Source organism: Eptesicus fuscus, chromosome 7 (assembly GCF_027574615.1).
Source record: "Eptesicus fuscus isolate TK198812 chromosome 7, DD_ASM_mEF_20220401, whole genome shotgun sequence".
Lineage (NCBI taxonomy): Eukaryota > Metazoa > Chordata > Mammalia > Chiroptera > Vespertilionidae > Eptesicus > Eptesicus fuscus.
The window spans coordinates 45656216-45681672 of NC_072479.1; the positions used below are offsets into that span (position 1 = coordinate 45656216).

Here is a 25457-nt window from a genome sequence, read left to right on the forward strand (position 1 = left end):
CTAAGGTGCTATTTTTTGAAGCCAACATTTATTTATCCCCAGAAGAACCCCAGATTTGTGAAAAGATCTGAGAATATGGCAACATTTTTTCTCTTGCAGTAAAATATTTACTCCGACTGTTTGCCGTTTGAGACTAGGAAAGGGCTTAGAGATCTTAGGCCAATTCCTGCATTTTACAGATGACAAAACTGTTCCTGGCTGTAAGAACTCTGGATGCAATGTTTGTTGAAAAAAATACTTATAAAAATGCTTACAAAAACCAATCTCATTGTCATGTTATGTCATGTTATAAACACAAATCGTGTACATTTTCCCTCTCAAGGGTTTTACTTTCATTTCCTTGCTATTAAATAAAATTCCCAAATAAATCTTGTATTAACTGGTTCAGGCTGACATAAAATACCATAGACTGTGGGGCTTAAATAACAGAAATGTATTTTCTCACAATTTTGGAGGCTACAAGTCCAAGATTAAGGTGTCAGCAGGGTTCAGTTTCTGCTGAGAGCTCTGCTCCTTCTAGCTTGTAGATGACAAAGCTCTCCTCATTCTACCTTTCCTGGTAGGTACATGACAGAGAGAGAGAGAAGAGAGAAGAGAGGATGCTCTAACCACTTAGCATACTGGCCAGGACTCCAGTTTTTTAATATAATAAATTCTCTTGTTATGATTTTATATTAAAACTAGAGGCCTGATGCATGAAGATTCGTACAAGAATAGGCCTTCCTTCCCCTGGCTGCCGGCACAGGCTTCTCTCTGGCACCCAGGACCCAGGCCTTTGCTCTGGCCACTGCCTTCCGCCCTCGCTCCAGCCCTGCCGCCCTCCTGTAGCTCCCTCTACCCCCTGCACCCCCCTCTCATAGTAGGCATCCCGCCCCGCCCTGGCCACTCTGCGCCTGCACGTGTGCATTGCCCAGAGGCCTGGAACGGCCGAGGCTGGGCTGAACGTCCCAGCCCGGCCACCGCCATCTTTGTCGCGTCAATTTGCATATTCCCTCCTTATTGGCTGTGGGCACTGCCATCTTTGTCACAAAGTGATGGTCAATTTGCATATTCCATCTTTATTAGATAAGATGGGTAATCCTAATATATAAAAACCCTGGGTCGTAACGACCAGTAATGACCAGAGACTGACAAACTGGAAGTCAGTGCTGGCCCCGCCCCCAAGCAAGTGGTAAGGGGCAATCAGGCAGGCAGGCAGAGTTGTTAGGGGTGATCAGGTAGGCAGATGGCCCCTTGCAGGGCTGGCCCTATCTCCCAGCAAAGAAAGAGGGAGGCGCAGGCCAGCCAAGCCATTGCACCCCAGCCTGTCGCCTGCAGAGGGAGGCCACCAGTGGCAGGGGAGGGGGGACAGCACTGCACAGATGGCAAGCAGTGGCAGCGGTGGGGGTGGGGCCAGCTGCCTGCAGCCCAGGGAAGGAAAGCCTCGATAGGCCCTGATCTCAGGCCAGGCCTAGGGACCCTACCTGAGGGGTCCTGGATTGTGAGAGGGTGCAGGCTGGACTGAGGGACCACCCCCCTCCCCCAAGTGCACGAATTTTCATGCACCGGGCCTCTAGTATGTTTATAAAATGTCTGTGAAGTCATAACATGTAAGGTGCTTCTTGGCTTATCCTTATGGAAATGAGGTTAATTTTTTTACAAAAGCTTCCAATATCATCAAGTTTAAGAATTGTTTCAAAATAGACAGTTCCACAGCTATTCTGAGTTCCACTTTTAGTAAGTCTTTTGAGTACTGTATTACGGTGAAAGTAGGGATGGGGTAAATGTAAACTCATCAAAAAAATGTCCCAGGGACCCTTGGATGACTACACCTCATCTTTATATTGAAATGACACAATATCATGAATAGTCACTGATTCATCGAATTTGCCACCATCATTTCTTTTAGATTAATATAATGTCCCCTCTTACCTGCCTTTGGTTGAGACAATCTCCAATGTATTCTACATTTGGGATAGCATACAGTGATCTGGCCTGTTGGAAGCGCCCATTGTCCTCACTCGCAGAGAGGTGTGGACAAGGAACCCAGAAGGCTGGTCAACCTTGAAGCTCTGAAAGGTCAGAGCCAACCACCCACTGTCTAGTTGAGACAATGGTAGCTAAAGCAACTTCCATCTTTTAGTTTTATGTAAATTCTTGCTGATCCGGCCATTGAGAGGCACGGATCCGCTGCCACTGAGGGGGGCTACCCCGCCCCCTGTGCCTCTCAACGGTCAGATCCTCGGCCGCTGAGGGGGCCTGCCTCGGACACCCGGCTGCGCCTCTCAATGGCAGGGTAGCCAGGTATCCGCTGCAGCTCCCCTCAGCGGCCATTGAGAGGCGCAGGGGGCGGGACTCCCGCCCCCTGCACCTCTCAACAGCAGGGTAGCCCCCCTCAGCGGCCGCGGACCATCAAAAGCATGGGAGCTGGGTGCCTGTCTGCTCCGGCACCAGGCCTTTCAGAAGCCTCTGCCGAGCTGGAGGCTTCTGAAAGGCCTGGTGCACCAGCGGACAGGCACCCAGCTCCACCACGAAAAGCGAAAGCGTGTAGGGGACCCTACATGTGCACGATTCAATCATGCACTGGGCCTCTAGTTGTTAAAATAACAGAATTGAAAATGCAACCCTATGAATAGACACTTCTCCAAAGAAGACATACAGATTGCCAATAGACATATGAAAAGATGCTCAATGTCACTAATCATCAGGGAAATGCAAATTAAAAGTATATTGAGATATCATCGTATACCTATCAGAATGGCTATCATTAATAAATCAACAAACAAGTGTTACTGAGGATGTTGTGAAAAGGGAACCCTCATACATTGTTGGTGGGAATGCAGATTGATGTAGCCACTATGGAAAATAGTATGGAGGCTCCTCAACAAATTAAAAATGGAACTGCCTTATGACCCAGTGATTCTACTTCTGGGTATATACCCAAAGAAATGCAAAACACTAATTGGAAAGAATATATGTACCCCTATATTCACTGCAGCAATATTTACAATGTACAAGATATGGAAGCAACCCAAGTGCCCATTAAAAGATGAGTGGATAAAAAAGTGGACTATTACTTGGCCATAAAAAAGAATGAAATCTTACCATTTGCACCAGCATGGATGGACCTCAAGGATATTAAGCTAAGTGAAATAAGTCAGTCAGAGGAAGACAAGTACCATCTTATTTCACTTATATGTGGAACCTAAAATACAATATAAACAAACAAAACAGAAACAGGCTCATAGATACAGAAAACTGATGGTTTCAGAGGGGGGGTTGTTTGGGGGACTGGGTGAAAAAGGTGGAGATTAAGATAGGTAGTTACAAAATAGTCATGTTGGTATAAAGTACAGCATAGGTAATATATTTAATAATATAATAACTATGGCCTTGACCGGTTTGGCTCAGTGATAGAGCATCGGCCTGCAGACTGAAGGGTCCCAGGTTCGATTCTGGTCAAGGGACATGTACCTTGGTTGCGGGCATATCCCCAGTGGGAGGTGTGCAGGAGGCAGCTGATTGATGTTTCTCTCTCATCAATGTTTCTAACTCTCTATCCTTCCTCTCTGTAAAAAATCACTAAAATATATATTTTTAAAAATAATATAATAACTATGTATGGTGTCAAGTGGGTACTGGAAATATCAGGGGAAAACGTGGTAAAATATATGATTATCTAACCACTATGCGGTACATCTAAACTAATATAAAATAACTAGGGGCCCGGTGCATGACATTCGTGCACTGGGAGGGGAGGGGCCTCAGCCTGGCCTGTGCCCTCTCACAGTCCAGGACTCCTCGGGGCATATCCAACTAACAGCTTAGGCCTGCTTTCCACAGGGAGCGGACCTAAGCAGGCAGTTGGAAATCCTTTGAGGGGTCCTGCACTGCTGCGGAGGCAGGAGAGGCCCCCCCCCCCCACCCCCCCCCCCCCTGCAACTGCTGCGCTCACCAGCAGTGAGTCCAGCTTCTGGCTGAGCGGTACTCCCCCTATGGGAGCACACTGACTACCAGGGGGCAGCTCCTGTATTGAGCATCTGCCCCCTGGTGGTCAGTGTGCATCATAGTGCCCAGTCATTCCACCATTAGGTCTATTTGCATATTAGTGTTTTACTATTATTATATAGGATAGGATTTTGAATGTGAACTGTAAATGAAAAATAAAATTTTAAAAGAAAATTTTAGATCTGAAAAATTTTAAATATATATATTTTTAATTCTCACCTGAGGATGTTTTTAAAATTGATTTTTAGAGAGAGAAACATCCATGTGACAGAGAAATACCGGTAGGCTGCCTCTGCACCTGCTGACCCACCGGGATCTAACCTAAACCTAAGCATGTACCCTAACCTAGAATCCAACAGGAAATCCTTTGGTGTACAGGTTGACACTCCAACCAAGTGAGCCACCTGGGCAGGGCAGATCTGAAAAAAAAATTTTTTTAATGTACCTCCAGGCCCTGGTCGGTGTGGATCAGTAGTTAGAGTGTCCTCCCATACACCAAAGGGTCATGGGTTTGATTCCAGGTGAGGGCACATACACAGGTTGTGGGTTCCATCCCTGTTGGATTGCTTGGGCAACTGATCGATGCTTCTCTTTCTCTTTCCCTCTCCCTTCCTCTCTCTCTAGAATCAATGAAAAAAACATATCCTTAGAGAAGGACTTAAAAAGAAAAAGGTGCTGGTTTGGTTCAGTGGATAGTGCTTCTGCAGGCGGACTGAAGGGGACGTACCTGGGTTGCAGGTTCAATCGGGGGTCCTGATTGGGGATTCAGCAAGAGGCAACCAATTGATGCATCTCACATTAGTTTCTGTTTTTCTCCCTCCCTTCCACTCTTTTAAAAAAAAAAAAATCAATGGAAAAATGTCCTCAGGTGAGGATTAACCAAAACAAACAAACAAACAAACAAACACCCATCCCCTCCCTGGTGTGATTATTGAAGGAGCATAGGAAGTATTTGTTGAATGAACAGGAAGGGATGGGACTTCACTTTCTGTTTTAGCAACTCTGCAAGCCAGAGGGTTTATTTTTTATTTTAATTTTTATTGATTGATTATTTTAGAGAGGGGAAGAGGGTGAGAGAAACACCAGTGTGTTGTTCCACTTATTATGCGCTCTTTGGTTGCTTCTTGTCTTGTCGGTGCCCTGACCAGGGATCCACCCCGCAGCCTTGCTGTATCAGGAGGAGGTTCTAACCCACGGCGCTGGGCGCTGCCTGTCAGGGTGCCCTGGGCTGCTGTGGGCCGAGCTCCTCCGCCGCCCCAAAGGTGTGGGTTCCGTTCTGTCGGGGCACCTCTGAGGGTTCGGGTTTGATCCCCGGTGGGGGCGGTCCGGGAGGCAGCCAATCCATATTTCTCTATCACATCGATGTTTCTCTGTCTCTCGAAACCAGTAACAACATATCCTCAGGGGAGGATTTAAAAAAAAAAAAAAAAAGGCTTGTTGAGGAACATCAGAGAAGTTTCCCTTCCTCTGACGCAGAGCAGCATTCCGCCTCCCGGCACCCTGACCCCAGCGACCTTCTCGGAGCCGAGCTGAGCCCGGCGCTGGGATTGGCCGAGGTCGCTCGCGGAAGCGGTCGGGCCGGTCGGGGCGGACTGCGGCTCAGGAAGTGGCCGACGGCCGTTGAGGTCCGGGTGCCGAACGTCATCCCGCGGGGAGCTGGGGTTCCATCGCCGACATGGCCGACTCCGATCCCCGCTACCCCCGCTCCTCCATCGAGGACGACTTCAACTATGGCAGCTGCGTGGCCTCCGCCAGCGTACACATCCGCATGGGTAGGTGGCCCTTCCGCGGCTCGCCCGGCCCGGCTGCTGCGCAGCGGCCCCGGGAGGCGGACTTCCGGGTTCCCAGGGAGAGCGGGGCCCCGGCCCTTCCCTCTGCCGCCCCTCGGGGGCTCCCGGGCCGGAGCGGAGCGCCGTCCTGCGCGGAGCTGGGAGCGCGGAGCTCGGAGCGGGGAGCCGCCCCCGGGAGGCCTTCGCTGGGCGCGGAGAGAACGAAACTGGAGCCCTTCCTCCTGGAACCTGTCGTGTTCGGCGTAGAAAGGGGCGATGAAAGCCTCCGCAGCCTTTCTGGGGCATCTTTACATGAAAAGATACCAGAGGCTATTTTTTTTTTTTTTCGGTGAAAATAAGTTTATTGTGTAATCAATATTGTGTAACCATTGTGACTTATTGTGTAATCACCATGATTACACAATAACCTGCATTGAGTTATCTGCTGGGATGTTTGTGCGTAGGGCATGTGAACGCATTTTATTTTATTTTTTATATTGTTACTGATTTTTAGAGAGAGGGAGAGGGAGAAAGAGAAACGTGAGGGCGGATGTGAGTTGAACATCCATCCGCTGCCTCCTGCACGCCCCCTACCGGGGACCCAGTCCGCAACCCGAGGAGGCACAATCAGCTGAGCCACACCCGCCAGGGCACGCATTTTATTTTTATTTACTTATTTTTATTAAATCTGTTGTTCCACTTATTTATACTTTCATTGGTTGCTTCTTGTATGTGCTCTGACCAGGGGATCCAACCGCAACCTTGGTGTAACTGGATGATGCTGAGGCTAAACTGACTGACTGTGTGAAGTCAAGGACTGTGTGAATGCATTTTAACTTTCTGTCTGTGTCCTTTGCTGGATTATAAGATCTGTGAGGGCAGGAACCATGTCTATTCTTGTTCACTATTTTCTCTGTAGGAACTAGAACTCAACATAGGTTTGAGTGTTATTGGGGCAGGTGCTGGGAATAGATGATTTCTTAGTCAATCAAAATACCATATTAGTTTTAAGTTATTCCATATCTAGTGGGCAGAAATTATTCTAAATTTAAAATACTCACTTTTGCCTGGCCAGCATGGCTCAGTGGTTGAGCATCGACCTATGTACCAGGAGGTCACAGTTCAATTCCTGGTCAGGGCACATGCCCAGGTTGCAGGCTTGATCCCTGGTGTGGGGCATGTAGGAGACAGCCGATCAGTGATTCTCTCTCATTATTGATGTTTCTATTTCTCTCTCCCTCTCCCTTCCTCTCTGAAATCAATAAAAATATTTTAAATAAATAAATAAAATGCTCAGTTTCATTTAAGTGGAATTCATGGTCCCCTCTAGTTCAGCCAGTTGACCACAGAAGCTGCCCCAGATTTTCATCCTGTCTGAGCAGCTGGAACTTGTTCTGGAAAAGGAATTATGGAGCTCTGATGCACTAAGAATCATGATCTCTAGTAGCTATATTTCTGTAATTGAATTTTGAATTATTTTGGCAAGTTTTTGTTTTTAATTAAAAAATTTTAAATTGTGGTAAAATACACATAACATTAAAAATTTACCATCTTAACCATTTTTAAGGGTACCAAAGTGCAGTAGTATTAAGTATTATTCACACTGTGCAACTAAGCTCCAGAACTTTTCATCTTGCAAAACTCTACACCCATCAAGGAAATTCCCATTTCCCCCTTCCCCTAGCAACTACCTTTCTACCTTCTGTTTCTATGAATTTGGCCATTCTAGATATCTCATATAAGTGGAATCATACAATATTTGTCCTTTTGTGATTCGCTTCAGTTAGCATGTTTTCAGGGTGCATCCCTGTTACAGAATGTGTCAGATATTTCCTTTTTAAGGCTGAATAATATTCCATTTTTATGTATAAAACTTTTATTTATTCATTCATCTGTTGGTGGACATTTCAGTTTCCTCTACCTCATTATGAATAATGCTGCTGTAAACATAGGTATATAAATATGTTTTGGGGACCCTGCTTTCAATTCTTTTGGATATGTACCCAGAAGTGGAATTGCTGGATCAAATGTGTTTTGATGAAAAACCTCAGTTTTTCCATTGGAAAAACCCAGTACGCTCTCCTGTGTTTCTTTTACTTCTCACACAGAACACTTCTGACATTTTTGGTCACCAAATGTGTGGGGTTTCCCCCCCCAACACCAAGTAATTCTTTGTGATACCATCTGAGTATCCTACTATTTAACTCAATTCTGACTAAATAGTGTCAGATCCCACAGGTTAGGGGCTCAGTACCTTAAGACTGCTCCCACCCCACTTCAGATGCATCACAAATAGTGGGTCCCCAGCTTTTGTCTGACTTGACCACAAATTAGAGGTTCCCAAGACTCCCTCCTCAGGTATGATAATTTACTCGAGTGGCTAAGAGAACTCGGGGAAACCAGTTTATTAAAGGATAGAGATGAACAGCCAGATGGAGTACATATGGCAAGGCCCGCTGGGACAGTCCCAAGCACAGGAGCTTCTGTTCCCATGGAGTTGGAATGTTCACCCTCCCAGTACGTGGATAAATTCACCAACCAAGAGGCTCTCTTAGCCCCATAATACTGGGATTTTATGGAGGCTTCCTCATGTAAGCATTTAACTGCATTTTCAGCTCTTTTCCCTTCTCAAGAAAATGGGGGTTGGGCTGAAAATTCCAACTTCTAATCATAGCTTGATCTTTCTGTGCCCGGCCCTTGTCCAGGAGCCATCCAGAAACCAACCCAAAGCCACTTCAAACAAAGGCACCCTTATCACCCAGGACATTACAAGGGACCAGCCATGTTAGGAAGCCGGGTCAAAAGCCCACATGCACCTAGTGCTCTTATCACTTAGGGAATTACAAGGATTTCATGATCTCTGTGTCAGGAAATAGAGACAGAGACCAATATGTATTTTCTATTTTCTTACAAGATGGTAATTCTATTTTTAAGTTTTTGAGGAATCACCATCCTGTTTTACACAGAGGCTGGACCATTTTATAGTCCATCAACATTGCACAAGGGTCCCATCCTCAGCAACATTTGTTTTAAGTAGCCATCCAGATGGGTGTGAGATACCTCATTGCGATTTTAATTTGCATTTCCCTAATAATTAGTGATGTTGAACATCTTTTCATATATTTATGGGCCATTTGTATATCTTCTATGAAGAAATGTCTTTTTGCCTATTTTGTTTTGATGAGCTTTATTTTTTAAAGCAGTTTTAGATTCACAGCAAAATTAAATGTGGAAAGTACCAGTGTACTGGTTAATAATGCGGATTTTTATATATTTTATTTATGTATTTATTTTTTACAGAGAGGAAGGGAGAGGGATAGAGAGTTAGAAACATCGATGAGAGAGAAACATCGATCAGTTGCCTCCTGCACACCCCCTACTGGGGATGTACCCTGCAACCAAGGTACATGCCCTTGACTGGAATCGAACCTGGGACCCTTCAGTCCACAGTCCGACGCTGTATCCACTGAGCCAAACCGGTCAGGGCACGGATTTGGTAATCAAAGAAAACATGATAATTTCAAGAGAAACATCAAAAGTGCTTTATTCAAAGTACTGTCCATCGCTAGCTACACATTTCCCCCATCTTTCAGGTAATTTGTGGATACCGTCCCAATAGAACTTTTCTTGTTTTGAGGCAAACCATTCAGAGACCCAATTTTCCACTTCTTCGTACGTTTTGAAGTGCTGCTCAGAAAGTGCATGTGCCATCGATCGGAACAAGTGGTAGTCTGAAGGAGCAAGGTCTGGTGAATATGGCGGGTGGGTTAATACTTCCCAGGCAAGATCTTTTAACGTGTCTTTAACTGGTTTTGAAGTGTGTGATGGTGTGTCATCATGAAGCAAAATTACTTTGCCGTGTCTTCTGGCCCATTCTGGTCGTTTTACGATCAAAGCATGGTTCAAATTGATTATTTGTTGTCGGTAGCGATCAGTATTAACAGTTTCACCTGGTTTTAGAAGCTCATAATACACCACACCTTCCTGATCCCACCAAACACAGAGCATTGTCTTCTTTCCGAAGTGATTTGGCCTTGCAGTGGATGTTGATGGTTGACCTGGATCAATCCATGATTTTGTGCGTTTGGGATTCTCAAAATAAATCCACTTTTCATCTCCAGTCACAATTCGATGCAAAAAAGACTTTCTTTCGTGCCGTTGAAGCAACATTTTACTGATGACTTTTCGGTTTTCCATTTGTCTTTCGTTCAGTTGATGTGGCACCCATTTTCCTTCCTTTAAAATCTTTCCCATTGCTTGTAAACGATCGGAAATTGTTTGCTGAGCAACGTTTAATCTTTCTGCAAGTTGTTTTTGAGTTTGACACGCATCTTCATCCAATAATGCTTGTAATTGTTCGTCTTCAAACTTTTTCGGTTGACCTGGACGTTCTTTGTCTTTCACATCGAAATCATCACTTTTAAAGCGTTTAAACCAGCGTTCACAAGTATCTTGAGATGGAGCATGTTCACCATAAGCTTCCCGAAGTATACGATAACTTTCAGCAGCACGTTTCTTCAAAATAAAGTAATGAATTAAAACTTCCCGCAAATGCTCTTTTTTTGGCACGAAATTCGACATTTTTAAGCGTAAAAATATCTATGATGTTAACACCTTCAGCAAATTTGACATATGAAGTTTGAAGCTTGCTGTCAATACAACAAAATAGCATACATATCAAATCGCATATATAGTATACCATCTGTGTAACTCCATCTATTGAAAAAAATACGCATTATTACAGAGAGTTCCCACATACCCTTGCCCGGACACACTCAAAGCCTCCCCCATTATCAACATCCTGCACCAGAGTGGTACATTTGTTACAGTCCATGAACCTACACTGACACATCATTATCACCCAAAGCCCATAATTTACATTAGGGTTCATTCTAGGTGTTGTACATTCTTTGGGTTTTGATAAATGTATAATGACTTACACCCACCTTTACAGTATCATACAGAATAGTTTCACTCCCTTAAAAATCCTCCGTGCTCTCCCCATTTATCCTTCCCTTCCACCAACCCCTGGCAACTGAATGCCACAAAGTTTTGCTCAGAGTTTTTGTAATAACAATATTGTCATTTTCCCTGAAGTAATATACACCCATAAAATAATTTACAGAAAACTAAGTTTAAAAACACTTGTCTAAAATAACATGGTTCTTACCTGGCTGGGTGGCTTAGTGATTGAGTGTCAACCCATGAACCAGGAAGTTACAGTTCCATTCCTGGTCAGGGCACATACCTGGGTTGCAGACTGGATCCCCAAAAGGGGGAGTGGGAGTGCAGGAGGCAGCCGATTGATGATTCTCTCTCACCATTGATATTTCTCTCTTCCTCTCCTTTCCTCTAAAATAAATAAAAACATATAAATAAAATAGCATGGTTCTTTGCAGTGAGGCTCTAGGACTAGAAACCAGATTTCATAAATCCCTAAACCAGATTTCATAATTTCCACCTTTCTGCATACGTAAACTGTTTTTAAAAGGAAAAATTAGTCATATTTATTTCTGTATGTCTTATGTCACTATGACCATACTGATCTAAATAACCAAAAACTCAATGAACATTTACTTACTCATGAACATTTAAATTATGCTGGAGCATTTTACTTAGGAGCCCTGGTAATTAGGCTGGTAACTAAGCTGACAACAGTTGTATTAAAAAGTGGTTCTCAGCTGTCTCTGGTCCTTTACCAATTAATAAGTAAAAAAGAAATATTCCACTTGTTTTTTAAAGCAAAATTAAGCTGACTGTAATGTGTACATTTTCTGGAAAATAATTTTGGAGTATTATAAATATAAAATGTCAAGGCTCCTCGTTGGAAAACAACAAATCATGAAGCTACAGAAAAATTATGGAGGAATGAATTTCTGAGTACAGTCTCTACCTTGAGCATTTTTACAGTGCCAATTAAGTTTACATAGTCAGTTATATATGAAATATATTATAGCCTATTAAACTAGTCTATTTTAGCAATATGCTATATGTATATTTTTGAAACACTAACACATACTATTTTATAGACTCAGGAGAATGTTATAATTTATGGGATTATATTACATATACTTCCCTGCAATTTTGTATTTTCACTTAATATATTTTACATGTAAAAATAGCAGTACAGTGTGTCTTAGTTGGTTGAGCATCATTCCAGTTTGATTCCCAGTCAGGGCACATGCCCAGGTTTGGGCTCAATCCCAATAGGGGGCATGCAAGAGGCAGCCAATCAATGGTTCTCATCAATGTTTCTCTCTCCCTCTCCCTTACTCTCTCTAAAATAATAAAATATATATTTTAGAAAAATCATAGTACACAATAGCTTTTTTTAAAAAAATATATTTTATTGATTTTTCACAGAGAGGAACAGAGAGGGATAGAGAATTAGAAACATCGATGAGAGAGAAACATCGATCAGCTGCCTCCTGCACCCCCCCCACTGGGGATGTGCCCGCAACCAAGGTACATGCCCTTGACCAGAATCGAACCTGGGACCCTTGAGTCCACAGGCCGATGCTCTATCCACTGAGCCAAACAGGTTTCGGCCACAATAGCTTTTTAATGGCAGTGGTCTTACAAAGTATGTATGTACCACAATTAATTTAATCATACCCTCTTGATGGATATTTAGGTTATTTTTTTTTAATTCCTTCAAATAGTGCTTTAGGGAACATCTTCCCATAGCTCTGTAAATTTCTGCAAGTGTTGCTCTAGGATAAATTTTTAGAAGTGAAATTATGGGGTCAAAAGAGTATGTATATTTTAAATTTGATTGATGTCATTAATTATCCTCCAATCGATGTTTCTCTCCCCTTCTCTCTCTCTCTGAAATCAATGAAAGCATATCCTTGGGAGAGGATCAAAAAAATTAAATAAAAAATAAAAAAGTAATGTGATTAGTAGTATGGTTAGGGTCCATTGGGAACATGAGGAAGAACATTTAATTCAGACTGGAGAAATGAGAAAGGCTAAATCTTGAAAGGTGACTAGCAGTTAGCTAAGGGGATGAGGGATGCTATTATCAGTACTAGAGGCCCAATGCACGAAATTCGTGCAAGAGTAGGCCTTCCTTCCCCCGCCTGCCAGCACGGGTTTCCCTCTGACACTCGGGACCAGGGCTTCCCTCCGGCCGCCAGCAGGCACCCAGGACCCAGGCTTCTCTCCCAGCCCCGGCTTCATCTGGAAGGACATCCAGTCTAATTAGCATATTATGCTTTTATTATAGATTACTATAGATATTTAAATAGAGGAGGTGGGAACTGTTATTAATGTTTTATTTGTGAAGCTGGTGGTGAGTCGGGTGTTCAGTGTACTATTTATATTATCCGTATATCAGAAGACTAAGTATTTTTAAATCGTTAGGTCTTGGAGTTAATGGATGTTGACAAAATATTTTGAAAGCAAGAATTTCTTATTGTATAAAAACTAGAGGCTGAGGTACTATAAGTGAGAAATAAAAATGGGTGAGTGAAAGTTACGTTTATATATTGTTTGCCTTTTAAGGGGAAGTTCATTTTAGGGAAACATTTGTACTGCTTGGAAATTAAGATTTCTTTTTAAATTGATATGCAAACACATGCTTTCTGTTCCTGCATTTCAGTTTCAAGATGGAATCATTCTTCTAAAGTGTTCTGTTTTTAACCTTTTGTTGTACACTGCTGTTTACAAATACGTATTTAGTGCTTTCTTTTTATACTGATGGAAAAACACTTACATTCTGGCCCATTAATTTTTTTTAAGTTCATGCTTCTTGGAAGACAGTTACCACTTAACAATTTTTCCCCTTTGAAAGCATTTTCTTTAAGTTTTAGTTACAGATAACATTGTTTGGATTAATATTTAAGAAATACATATAACAATTTAATAAGACATTTGATCTTGCTGCTCTATGACAAATGCTTAAGAAAACAGCTATATATGATTTTTTTCTTTTCTAGCCTTTCTAAGAAAAGTCTACACCATCCTTTCTCTGCAAGTTCTCTTAACTACAGTGACATCTGCATTTTTTTTATACTTCGAGTCTATACGGACATTTGTACATGAAAGGTAAGACGATTCTGAATCACTTTCAGCCACTGCTTATGATCAGAAGGGAATAAGCAAAGTTCTTTATTTTCTAGTCTCTGTTTATGTTTCAATGTAAAAATGTTCATTAACTCTTGTAAATAACATTAGTTTTGTTTTGATAAATATTCTGTAACAGTGGTCAGCAATCGCGAGCCACATGCGGCTCTTTGGCCCCTTGAGTGTGGCTCTTCCACAAAATACCACGGCCTGGGCGAGTCTATTTTGAAGAAGTGGCGTTAGAAGAAGTTTAAGTTTAAAAAATTTGGCTCTCAAAAGAAAATTCAATCGTTGTACTGTTGATATTTGGCTCTGTTGACTAATGAGTTTGCCGACCACTGTTCTATAACATGGTATTTACCTCTCAACATTTAGTTTACAGTTTTATAGGGTTAAACCCTTATCTCCTGGAATTGTATTAAGAATTTTTACTGTATACAGTTTTTAGTCTTAGTTTTTTGCTTTTATTAGACTTATGCCTTGTCCCCAAAGCCTAATAGAGCACTTGAAAAATAAAGGTATTTAACTAACATGTTTTTAATTTATCTTAGTGTTGGATCAGGCCTGGGATAATTTCACTGAAAAGTTTTAAATGGCACTCCATATGATTTATCCCAAATTTGTTTAAGATCTGACCTCCAGTATAATTATTTTTATGGCTAAAAGTAATATAGAATCTTTATATTAAAGGAAAGGAAAAATAAGGAATGAATATTTTCTTGAGTAGACAATTTCTATCCTCCCTTCCCCTACAGAAGGGAAGTCTTGAACTATTAGTTTGCAATTGGGGTAAAGATCTTTAATTTAAATTACAGCTATGTAGTAAATACCTAAAAAAGTAGTTAGGTATAAAATTAGTTTATTGCTCAGCCTATGTTTTATTGCTCAGCCTATGAACCAGGAGGTCGGTTTGATTCCCAGTCAGGGCACATGCCCGGGTTGTAGGCTTGATTCCCCAGTGTGGGTGTGTAGGAGGCAGCCAATCAATGATTCTCTTTCATCATTGATGTTTCTATCTCTTGCTCTCTCTCCCTTCCTCTCTGAAATCAATAAAAACATATTAAAAATTTTTTTAAAGATTTAAAAAATTTGTTTAGTATTTAATAGCTTTTCTTTGTATTTTAGTTAAAAAAGCAATTGCAAAAATTATTCAAATATGATATGTTCATGAAGTAAAAAAGAAAAGTCTTCCCCTTGTATTGTGAGCTCTTTTCTTTGTCCTGTTACTCCTCTCCATCTCATATGCCTCAGATTTCCCAGATGGAAAAATAATTTTTTTGACAGGTTGGTGTGGATCCTTCCAGATGTTTTTTTGTACTTTCACAAACACATAAAATAGACACATTTTACTAAATTTTGTAATACTATTTATGCTGTGTTTTTTTAACTTTAAACTGCTTTTAATTTTGTCTTTCAGTCCTGCCTTAATTTTGGTGTTTGCCATTGGATCTTTGGGTTCAATTTTTGCATTGATTCTACACAGACATAAGCATCCCCTTAACCTGTACCTGCTTTTTGGATTTGTGAGTACTTTGACAATATCTGTCCCTTTTAACATTTATTACTGAGTTTTAAGTTTATTTACTTAATTGAATGCATTTATGTATCACTAACATAATTTATAATCTCCTAGTCTGTAAAACTTTTTAAACTTTGTCAGTTTCAAAGTTTTTTCTGTCAATATTATGATATAGTGGAAAAAATAATGAATTGCAATCATGTGACCTGGCTTTGCCACTATCTGGTCATATGACATTTGGCAGAGCGGTTAGCCTTTCTGTACCTAAGCTTTCTCATATGTAAAATGAAAATATTAAAGTAGATTATCCCTTTGATACTTTTTACTCCTAATATTCTATGCTTTTCTTGGTAAAAAATTATATTTTGGCCTTAATTTCATAGGCCTTAAATTGAAATCTTTATGATTAATTCCTCAGTTTATTTTTGTCTAATGACTCTCTTCTTTTAAAGGACCACTTTGTTCATTTGATGTGCTTTACTAAATAACTTGTTTCAAAATCATTGTTGGGGGAACTAAGTTTAAGTCACATTTGTTTCAAATATTTGTGAAAATGAAAACCCAAACTACCACCTATAAAAACTCAATCTTAGAATATGACCAGAATGAGTTGGTAAGGCCTCAAGTTATATATTTTAAAAATTACTTTTCCCATTATTATATCCAGTGTGATTTGGGTTCTGACTTAAAAATTTGCATAAAAATCTTCCAAACTACTATTAAGAATATTTATAGTCAAATAAGATTTAAAATGCTATTTATCAGATTAAACTGCCTTAAAGAAAGTTTTATGAATTCTGATAACAAGTTTTTGTTAATATTATGAAAGAAAAGCTCACGACTTTGAAAATTTCAGTTAATGGAAAGGTTATCCATTTAAATCGTAGGCCTTACCAACTCATTGTGGTTATATTCTAAGATTGAGTTTTTATAGGTAGTATAGTTAGAATCAATATCTCACCCAAGTTATTGTTAGTAGCAGGGAGTTTATTTTAAGGATATAAAAGCTTGGGAACCCACCAACCCACCCCATTAGGCCTCCGGAAGAAAAGGCACTAGAGGAAGGTTCTAGAAATGCTGCTATTGTAGGAAATTCAACAGCAAGAGTTTGTGGTCTCCTCCTCCTTCTTCCATTACATTTCTTCTCTACCTTACAGTTTTCCCTTTTAGTTTTTATGTGGCCCATTGTGGGTCCTCATGTGACTCATTAACCTTGTAGCCTTAGCTCCTGCTACCATTGCTTTATTCTCGGAGTTTATATTTCTAACTGAGAAAGAATCTGATTGGTGCAGCTGGTTAATGGCACAGGTCACATCGTAGATTATTAGCCAATGTGGGTTGACAACCCGTGTTAGATGCCAACTCCTGTCCCAGTCAGCTGTCCTAAGAGAGAAGGAGGAAGTATAAAAAGAAACAGGGTCATGTAGAGTTTCTGTTCAAACTACAGGTAGCCTGTCTGCTTTGAGAAAGACTGATTTCTATGTGGAACATTGGTACAGATCAGCTTTTGTTCAGCAGGAAGAGGACCCATTAGAAAAGCATCAAAGCATCAGCCAAATGCTTATGGGCAAGATATAGTCACTTACTGCTACATCTATTGACCATGCCCATAGATAAAATTGGTTTAACAAATAAGGAAGTATGTAAAAATGCACTTCTGATTACCCAGAGACCTCTGATACTAGAGTATTTTGTTCTACTCCATCAAAATAAGGAAGGAGATGGATCTCACCTTGCCTTAGGCGTTATGTGTTTCTATGTGTATGTGCACATTTAAAAGGGGGCATTATTTTGGGATGGGGTGTTTTCCTAGTTTTACCTTTTTTCCTGTTTATACTGTTGTTTTTTCCTTCTGATACTTGAGTATGGGGTAGGATTTCTTACCTAAAATCATGTCACAAATATCAAGAATATTGCTCAGAAGAAATATTTCTATCATCTTTGCTACTACTTCCATGACACTATGGACAACATTATAACAAAATGTGGCAGTGACTTCATTGACTCCATATCCATGTACAATTTATAATACCATTTTTGCTCTGGTCCTAATGATTTCTTGATTTTAGGTAGGGAAGGTTAATAGGGAGTGTTTCTGTGTATGATTATAAACCACTACTGTTACTGCTGGCTTTGCTTTTATGATATGGTCTCTCAGATGATTGAGACAAATCTATGGTAGAGTAAGCATATAAAAAAAGTAAAGATATATAGCAGGGGTCCTCAAACTTTTTAAACAGGGGGCCAGTTCACTGTCCCTCAGACCGTTGGAGGGCCGGACTATAGTTTAAAAGAAAACTATGAACAAATTCCTATGCACACTGCACATATCTTATTTTGAAGTAAAAAAACAAAATGGCAAAAACACCCGCATGTGGCCCGCGGGCCGTAGTTTGAGGATGCCTGATATATAGTTAAGAGAAAAGAAACTAGAGCTACTTGTGATATGGTTTAAAACAAGGTTTACTTCTCTTTCATGTAAAAAATATGAATGACTGTTTAGTGGAGTTGTCAGAGGTCCAGGTACCTGCTAAGGTTCAGATATTCCTAAAGTGTCATATGGTATAAGATGCTCACGATCATATCCATATTCCACCTAGTTATTTGAGAAAAGGGAGAAAGCCTCTTTACTTTTAGAAGTTGTACATGTCTCTACTCACATTCTGTTGGCTGGAATATAGTCCTGGCCAGATCTAGCTGTAAGGGATACTGAAAAATATAATGTTTAATCAAAGCAGGTAAAAATGTGCATCCAGGTAAAAATTCTGTTACTAGGGAAGAAAGAGAGAATATTGTGAGAAAGTTTTAAGATTGCCACACCAAAGTGCTACCTGTATATTTAGTATTAAATTAATTAGTAATTTAATATAAATGTTTAATATTCCTATGTTTAAGTGAGATATTTACGTTTTTATAAATGTGCACATGATTTGCAATTTCATTTTTATTTACATTACACAAAATGAGAAAAATAGAATTTTCAGTATTATTTCTATAATCTTCCTCTTACAGATATGAAATATCTAGTTAGAGTTTAAGGAGTGATGGGATCACAATTAGAATCTAAATATTCTCACTCAATATATTGAGGTCTCATTTTTATATGATGGGCTTATTATCTGTCCCATATACTTTTCAAGGCTGCTCTGAAGCTAAAATGAGATCATACATATGGAATCACATTGAACTAGAAATTAGAACCATGTACATGACAGTATAAATTTCACTTGCATTTATGTAATTTCAATTTCTTTTTCTTAGACACTGTTGGAAGCTCTGACTGTGGCCTGTGTTGGTAAGCCATAATTATTCTCCTATATGTTACAGTTACTTTTTAATATGGATAAGTATTCTGGATAAAAGGATTTGGGACTAAAGCTTAACATCATGGAATGTCATATTTCAAAAATATGGTATAGGCTTAAAAATTGCTAAAATATAGGCAAAAATGAAATGTTTATACTTCACGTAATTCAACTGAGCTTAGAGGGAGTGGAAAAGAATTAGAAAAACAGTAGGAATATAGAATAATATTCATCTGTGTTTATTCATTTATAGAAATAAGACAGTCTTTTCTGTAATTTAAAGGGCCCTTAGAGGAGCTGATAACATGTTTTGAATCAGGTACTTTCATCACAAGCTCAGCCTCTTTTTCTTTTTTTAATATATTTTTATTGATTTCCGAGAGGGAGAGAATAACATCAATGATGAGAATCATTGATTGGCTGCCTCCTGCACCCCCTCTACTGGGGATCAAGTCTACAACATGGGCACGTGCCCTAACCTGGAATTGAACCGTGACCTCCTGGTTCACTGGTTGATGTTTAGCCACTGAGCCATGCTGGCCAGGCTTTTTTTTTTTTTTTTTAATGAGCTCAGCCTCTTAAATTGTCTGCATCAAACTGTACTTTATTATTATACTAGAGGCCCGGTGCATGAAATTCCTGCACAGATAGGGTCCCTAGGCCTGGCCGGCGATCAGGGCCGGATCTGTGGGTCGACCAGCGGGGCAATTGGCAACCCCCCCACACACTCGCAACCGCCTTGGCTGGCCTGGGGCCTGCGAGCTGGGGGCAGCTCCTCCATTGAGCATCTGCCCCCTGGTGGTCAATGCATATCATAGCAACCGGTTGTTCCCCCTTCAGTTGATTTGCATATTAGGCTTTTATTATATAGGACTAGAAGCCCAGTGCACGAATTCATGCATGGGTGGAGTCCAGCTGGCCCGGTCCCAATAGGGGCGGATCAGGGTCAGGCAGGCCTGTCGGGAGAAGAAGATGGTGGGAGGTTGGCTGGCTGGCCCACCCCAATCAGGGCCCAATCAGGGCCTGGCTGGCTGGGTGGAAGGGCCGTGGGTGATTGGCCAGTGGGCCCCACCCCCGATTGGGGTGGGTGGGCCGACTGGGGGCGGGGCTGGCTGTGGGGAGGGGCTGTGGATGGTAGGCTGGCTGGCTCCACCCCTGAATGGGGTGGAGGGGGCCTATTGGGGGTCAACGGCCGTGGGAGGTTGGCCAGCCAGCCCCACCCCCAATTGGTGTGGGAGGGCCAATCGGGGTGGTGGGGGCTCATTGGGGGTGGGGTGGGGTGGGGAGAGGGCCTGCAGGAGGTTGGTTGGCCGGCCCCACCCTTGATCGGGGTGGGAGAGGCCAATCAGAGGCAGGGCCAGCTGGGGGGAGGGGCCATGGGAGGTTGGCTGGCCAGTCCCCTCTACCCCCATTGGGCTGGTTCGCTGGCCACAGTGGGCGTCATAGTGATCGGTTGCTTCAGTTGTTAGGGCATTCTGGTCGCTGGCTTTTTATATATATAGATCCTCATCTTTTATCAAATGGCCCCACAAAAAAACAGTAGTAATTTCTGTTTTGTATTTGGTGTTAAATGTTTGAAAGGAATTTTATCTAATAAAGACAGAATATGCAAATCGACTGTCACTCCACAACAAAGATGGCGGCACCCACAGCCAATAAGGAGGGGGTATGCAAATTGATGCAACAAATATGGTGGCAGCCGGGCCGGGACGCAGGTGTTCTGCCCCACCCTGGCCGCTCTGGGCCTCTGGGCAGCGCGCTCGCGCAGGCGTGAAGCGGGGTGGGACACCTGCTCTGAGGGGGGAGGGTAGGGGGTGGAGGGAGCTACAGGAGGGTGGCAGGGCCAGAGCGAAGGTGGAAGGTGGTAGCCAGAGCGAAGGCCCAGGTCCTGGGTGCCGGAGGGAAGCTGGTGCCAGCAGCCAGGAAAAGGAAGGCCTATTCTTGCACAAATCTTTGTGCATCGGGCCTCTAGTGTCTTTTATAATCCTGTAATGGCATAAATGGAGAAATTCCAATAATTTAGCATTTAGGAATAGAAAGAGCTTAGATAATTAATCCCTGAAAAATTAAAAATAACTTACGTGGTTTGGGGTTCAAAGCAATTAACTTCCTTTAAAGAGGTTATAATTTATCATTCTTTTAAAATGTTAAGCAGTTGTATTGCAATAGGCATATTCAATCCATGAACTGGGTGCAATTAACCAGGTGATTGCTAAAATTGCTATATACTACCCAGGAATTCCCAGCCAGCCACAGAACCCAGAATCCTCTCTATTGATATCTAAGCCATAATGGACAATCACCGCAGATAGTGATTAATTGCAGCTAGAACAGGGGTAGGGTAGGATGAGAATCATTCCTCCATATCCCCAAAACTCCTAACTGGCTAGCTGTGTAATCTCCAGTCATTTCTTTAACTCAGAATAATGTGACCTCCTTATTTTGCATTGATGAATACTTTGGAGACCAGTTATTGCATTATGGAGGTAGTCTTACTGTACCAATCAATACTCAAGGCTGAATAAGGAATCTTTTCTTAGTTGTTCTTATTGGCATGTAGTATGAGAAAATAAAGCATTTTGGTTAAATCCCAGAAAAAAAGCTGTTTTATATTGAGTATATTTATATGCACTTTTAATCTTTATTTTTTTAATTTTACAGTTACTTTCTATGATGTGTATATTATTCTCCAAGCTTTTGTATTGACTACTGCAGTATTTCTTGGTTTGACTATGTATACTCTACAATCTAAGAAAGATTTCAGCAAATTTGGAGCAGGGTAAGTTATATATTCATGGCTATGATAGACATCTTTAATATTATAGTTTTGAGAGAAGTGCTATACTGTTAGTTTTGAATAACTGCCTTTTAAAGTGGAGCACAATGAAAGGTCATCTCTTTGAGTTCTAGGATCCTACTCTCCCAGAACATTCAAGGGCATGGAAACTGGCTTTGAGCATTTCCTTCCCCTTTATGTTGAAAAGGAAGTGAATGCTAAAATAAATTAGCTTTCTAGAGAGTAGGCTTCTGTGCTTTATGAATGGTATGGAATTTGCCTAAATTATTTAGGTTTTTGTTTTAACATAAATGTTACCAAAACCTTGGTGAAAGCAAGATTTTGGAGATGTCTGCATGAACCTTAAAACCTTTTTGATCCATTTGGTTAACCTCTATCCTTCTTCAAACTAATAGATATATGGAATGATCCTTTTTATTAGGATAATAGTACTGTGTTGCCCTCACCTGGTTAAGAATGAATAGACTCTTTTTTCTAAGATCACTCTAGCTTTCTGTTGGCACAAATAATCACCCAACCATTTTCTGTTCTTTTTCCTGTTACAACACTAAAAATTTACAAAATTGTACTCTTGTAAAACTCCCCCCCCCCCCCCCCCTCCTTTATTCCCCTGGTAATCCAGATTACCAGAAATCTGTTGGGATAAAATATAGCTGGTTAGACAACACTGATAATTGTGCAAGATGAATAGTTTTATTAAAATGGAGTTTGATTTAGGTAACGTTCTTTTTTTCCTTTTTTTTGGGGGGGAAGGGGGTTTCATATATTTGTTTGTATATATATATATGTATATATATATATATATATATATATATATATATATATATATATATATATATATATATATAATGACAGGTTTTCTCTCTTCTTTCTATTCTAAACTCTAATTGCTCCCCTCCTTCCCATCCATTCTACTATAGTCTCTAGGACTCCTAGTATACAATCTTCCCTATATTTCAGCCTCTTCATAACATCTTTTCTTCTTATCTCAGCTGAAACTTGATTGCTCCCTGAGAACTGTTCTCTAGCCACTCATTCCCCCACACCCTATATAGCTTGGGGTGGGGTTGGGGGTTACTATTAAAAACTGCTTTAGTCTCCTGGTGCCACTTTTCATGATTCCTTCAGCATAATAGAAATTCATTGCATTGAGGCTTATGCTTTCTGGTGATACACATCCTATCCTTCCTCGTTACTGTCACTGATCCCTTTTGGTCAAGCCTCCTCATTCTTTCAAGACTTTAGCATCAAACTACATGTTAGGTCCATCCATCATCTTCGCCTCTCAATACCTCTGGACCTCATCTACTGCAGCAACTTTCATTCCCTGCCATGGCCACTTTGTGGACCTTGCAATCACTAGGGATTATTCCATTGCTGAAATCTTAAATGCCAAACATCACACTTTTTTTCTTCAACCTTGTCCTTCTAGCTCTCTAATTTCTTTACTCCCACAACACCAATCTACTATGCCAGTTCTTCAGCTCCTATTATTGTTGTAATAAACTGTCCTTCATCTCAGACCTAGAGTCCCTTGTGTTCTACTAGCATCCACAAAATTGTGCCAGGCTAACTTATTTGCTTGTAAGTAAGGTAAAATTTCACATGCTCTATAGTTCTTAATCCCAACTTCCCATATTCTTGGTGCAGAAACTTTGGCGTTTCCCCAGGGTTTAAGTATGAAAAGACAAGTTCTGAGTCCCTTTCAGTCCTGAAGGACCTATACTATGAGGTGGTGAGATACTTCATTCTAACTAAGTATGCCAGATGTAGCCTGAGTTGTATGGCCGTTCCAGCAAGATAACTGAGGGCTGGAATCTCACCATATCCTCAGTTTACTACATTGTATTATAATATAAATGTATACTTAATTTCTGATTTAATTCTGTTGTGGGGGTATGTGTGCTTCCTGTGCATTTCAATTGAAAAGCTAAAAATTGACACTCTTAACTAGTGTTATGCACCATATAAACAAATGTTGAATAAATAATCCTTTCAATTTCTGGGTATTCTACATTATTCATTGTATGTTTATGAATTCTTACATTTAAACTATTCTTTGACAAATAACAGGATGGATTTATTTCTTCAGAATATGTTAAATGGGTTTACAAAGTTTTTTGTAAGGAACAATATTTATTCTAAATTATTAATATTTTATTTTCATAGACTGTTTGCTGTTTTGTGGATTTTGTGCTTGTCAGGAATCTTGAGGGTGAGTTATTTTAGAATGATAACTTGAAATATAATTCTGGTCATGTCAATATAAATACTTTAATCTCAAAAAAACCTGTAAGAGGCATAATCTTAAGATAGGATACTTTATTATAATTATCTGAAACATTTGTATATAGAGTGGTTATAAAATTACCTTTTGAAAAATCAAGGTCTTACGTTAATCAGTATTATTGCTAGAAAGAAAGATGAACAAATGAGATAAAGGCCCTCACTTGTAATTGCTAACCTCCAAGTGGCACATAACATTATGAAAAAAATTTTTTTTAGCAGTTTATATTTGGGATGCTACTGTTCAAAGTCAGTGGGTTATCTAGTAGGGGGATATCCATGGATTCATCCAGTCATTCTTCCATCTATCAGAAGCCAGGGTGGACCTGCTTTGCCTTTTTCTGCTTTTAACATTTGTATTCAAAGTTGTACAGCATTATTAAATATATAGGTACGTAGTATATGTAACTTATGAGCAGGTAATTTCAGTATGCTTAATACTGTTCTTACTTAATACTTAAATGTTTTGCCTACAGTTATTTTTTTATAGTGAGACAATGGAATTGGTTATGGCTGCTGTAGGAGCCCTTCTTTTCTGTGGATTCATCATCTATGACACACATTCACTGATGCATAGGCTATCACCTGAGGAGTATGTACTAGCTGCCATCAATCTCTACTTGGATATCATCAATCTATTCTTGCACCTGTTGCGATTTTTGGAAGCAGCTAAAAAGTGACTGAAAACAGGATATGTAAAATGATTAATAAAGTTTGACACAATTAACTATCAATTACTACTTTATTTGTTTGCTATGTACTTCTGAGCTATTATTACCATACTATAATATAGCAGGTTCTCATTATTTTGTTCAGTGAGAAAAAAATCCATTCCCAGTAAGGGCCACTGTCGGTGTGTAGTTTGCAAGTTCTCCCCATGTCTGCATGGGCTCTCTCTGGATACCTTGGTTTCCTTCCATATCCCAAAGATGAACTGGCATGTCTAAATTGTCCCAGTCAGAATGAGTGGGTATGTGTGCCTCCTGTGATGCAATAGCATCCTGTCCAGGGTTGGTTTCTGCCTTGAGCTGCTAGGAGGTTTTTATTTTATTTAGAAAGGAAACATTTTATTTATTATTTTTTTTATTTTTAAAATATATTTTATTGATTTTCTACAGAGAGGAAGGGAGAGGGACAAAGAGCTAGAAACATCGATGAGAGAGAAACATCGACCAGCCACCTCCTGCACACCCCCCACCGGGGATGTGCCCACAACCAATGTACATGCCCTTGACCAGAATCGAACCCGGGACTCTTCAGTCCGCAGGCCGACGCTCTATCCACTGAGCCAAACCGGTTTCGGCTAGAAAGGAAACATTTTAAAAGATAAATCCCAGAGAATTATTCAGAATTGTATTAAAGTGTTAATGACATTTCATCATAAAATGTATTAAAAATTAAGTCTGCTTGAAAGTTAGATATTGTGACATAAAATTTGACATTTTTTTTAAGTGCAGGTTTCATTTTATAATTATAACAGTAAACTAGTGAAACTTTGGCAAATTTCTTCACTCTAATACTTTATTGAGCTGCCATAACAAAGTACTACAGACTGGGTAGCTTAATCAGAAATGTATTTTCTTAGTTCTGAAGGCTAGAAGTCCAAGATCAAGGTGTTGGTGGGATTTGTTTCCCTGAGGCCTCACTTTTGGCTTGTAGTCATATTCTCCCTGTGTTCTCACATGGTCTTTTCACTATACTTGTCTGTGTCCAAATTCCTTCTTATA

At 40.5% G+C, this 25457-nt stretch overlaps 1 protein-coding gene across 2 annotated transcripts; it reads left to right on the forward strand.

Annotated features, from left to right (window-relative positions):
- Positions 1 to 5456: 5456 nt before the first annotated feature.
- On the forward strand, positions 5457 to 24464 carry TMBIM4 (transmembrane BAX inhibitor motif containing 4). 2 transcript variants are annotated; one of them, XM_008148758.3, is made up of 7 exons: positions 5460 to 5759; positions 13697 to 13805; positions 15241 to 15346; positions 18604 to 18637; positions 21309 to 21426; positions 23614 to 23659; positions 24207 to 24464. In XM_008148758.3, exons 1-7 carry the CDS (start codon positions 5663 to 5665, stop codon positions 24408 to 24410), a joined length of 714 nt encoding a protein of 237 aa, XP_008146980.2. In that variant the 5' UTR covers positions 5460 to 5662; the 3' UTR covers positions 24411 to 24464. The 2 variants fall into 2 exon arrangements, with proteins under 2 accessions (XP_028012261.2, XP_008146980.2); XM_028156460.2 differs by lacking the exon at positions 23614 to 23659 and having other exon boundaries at positions 5457 to 5759; positions 24207 to 24351.
- Positions 24465 to 25457: the final 993 nt, after the last annotated feature.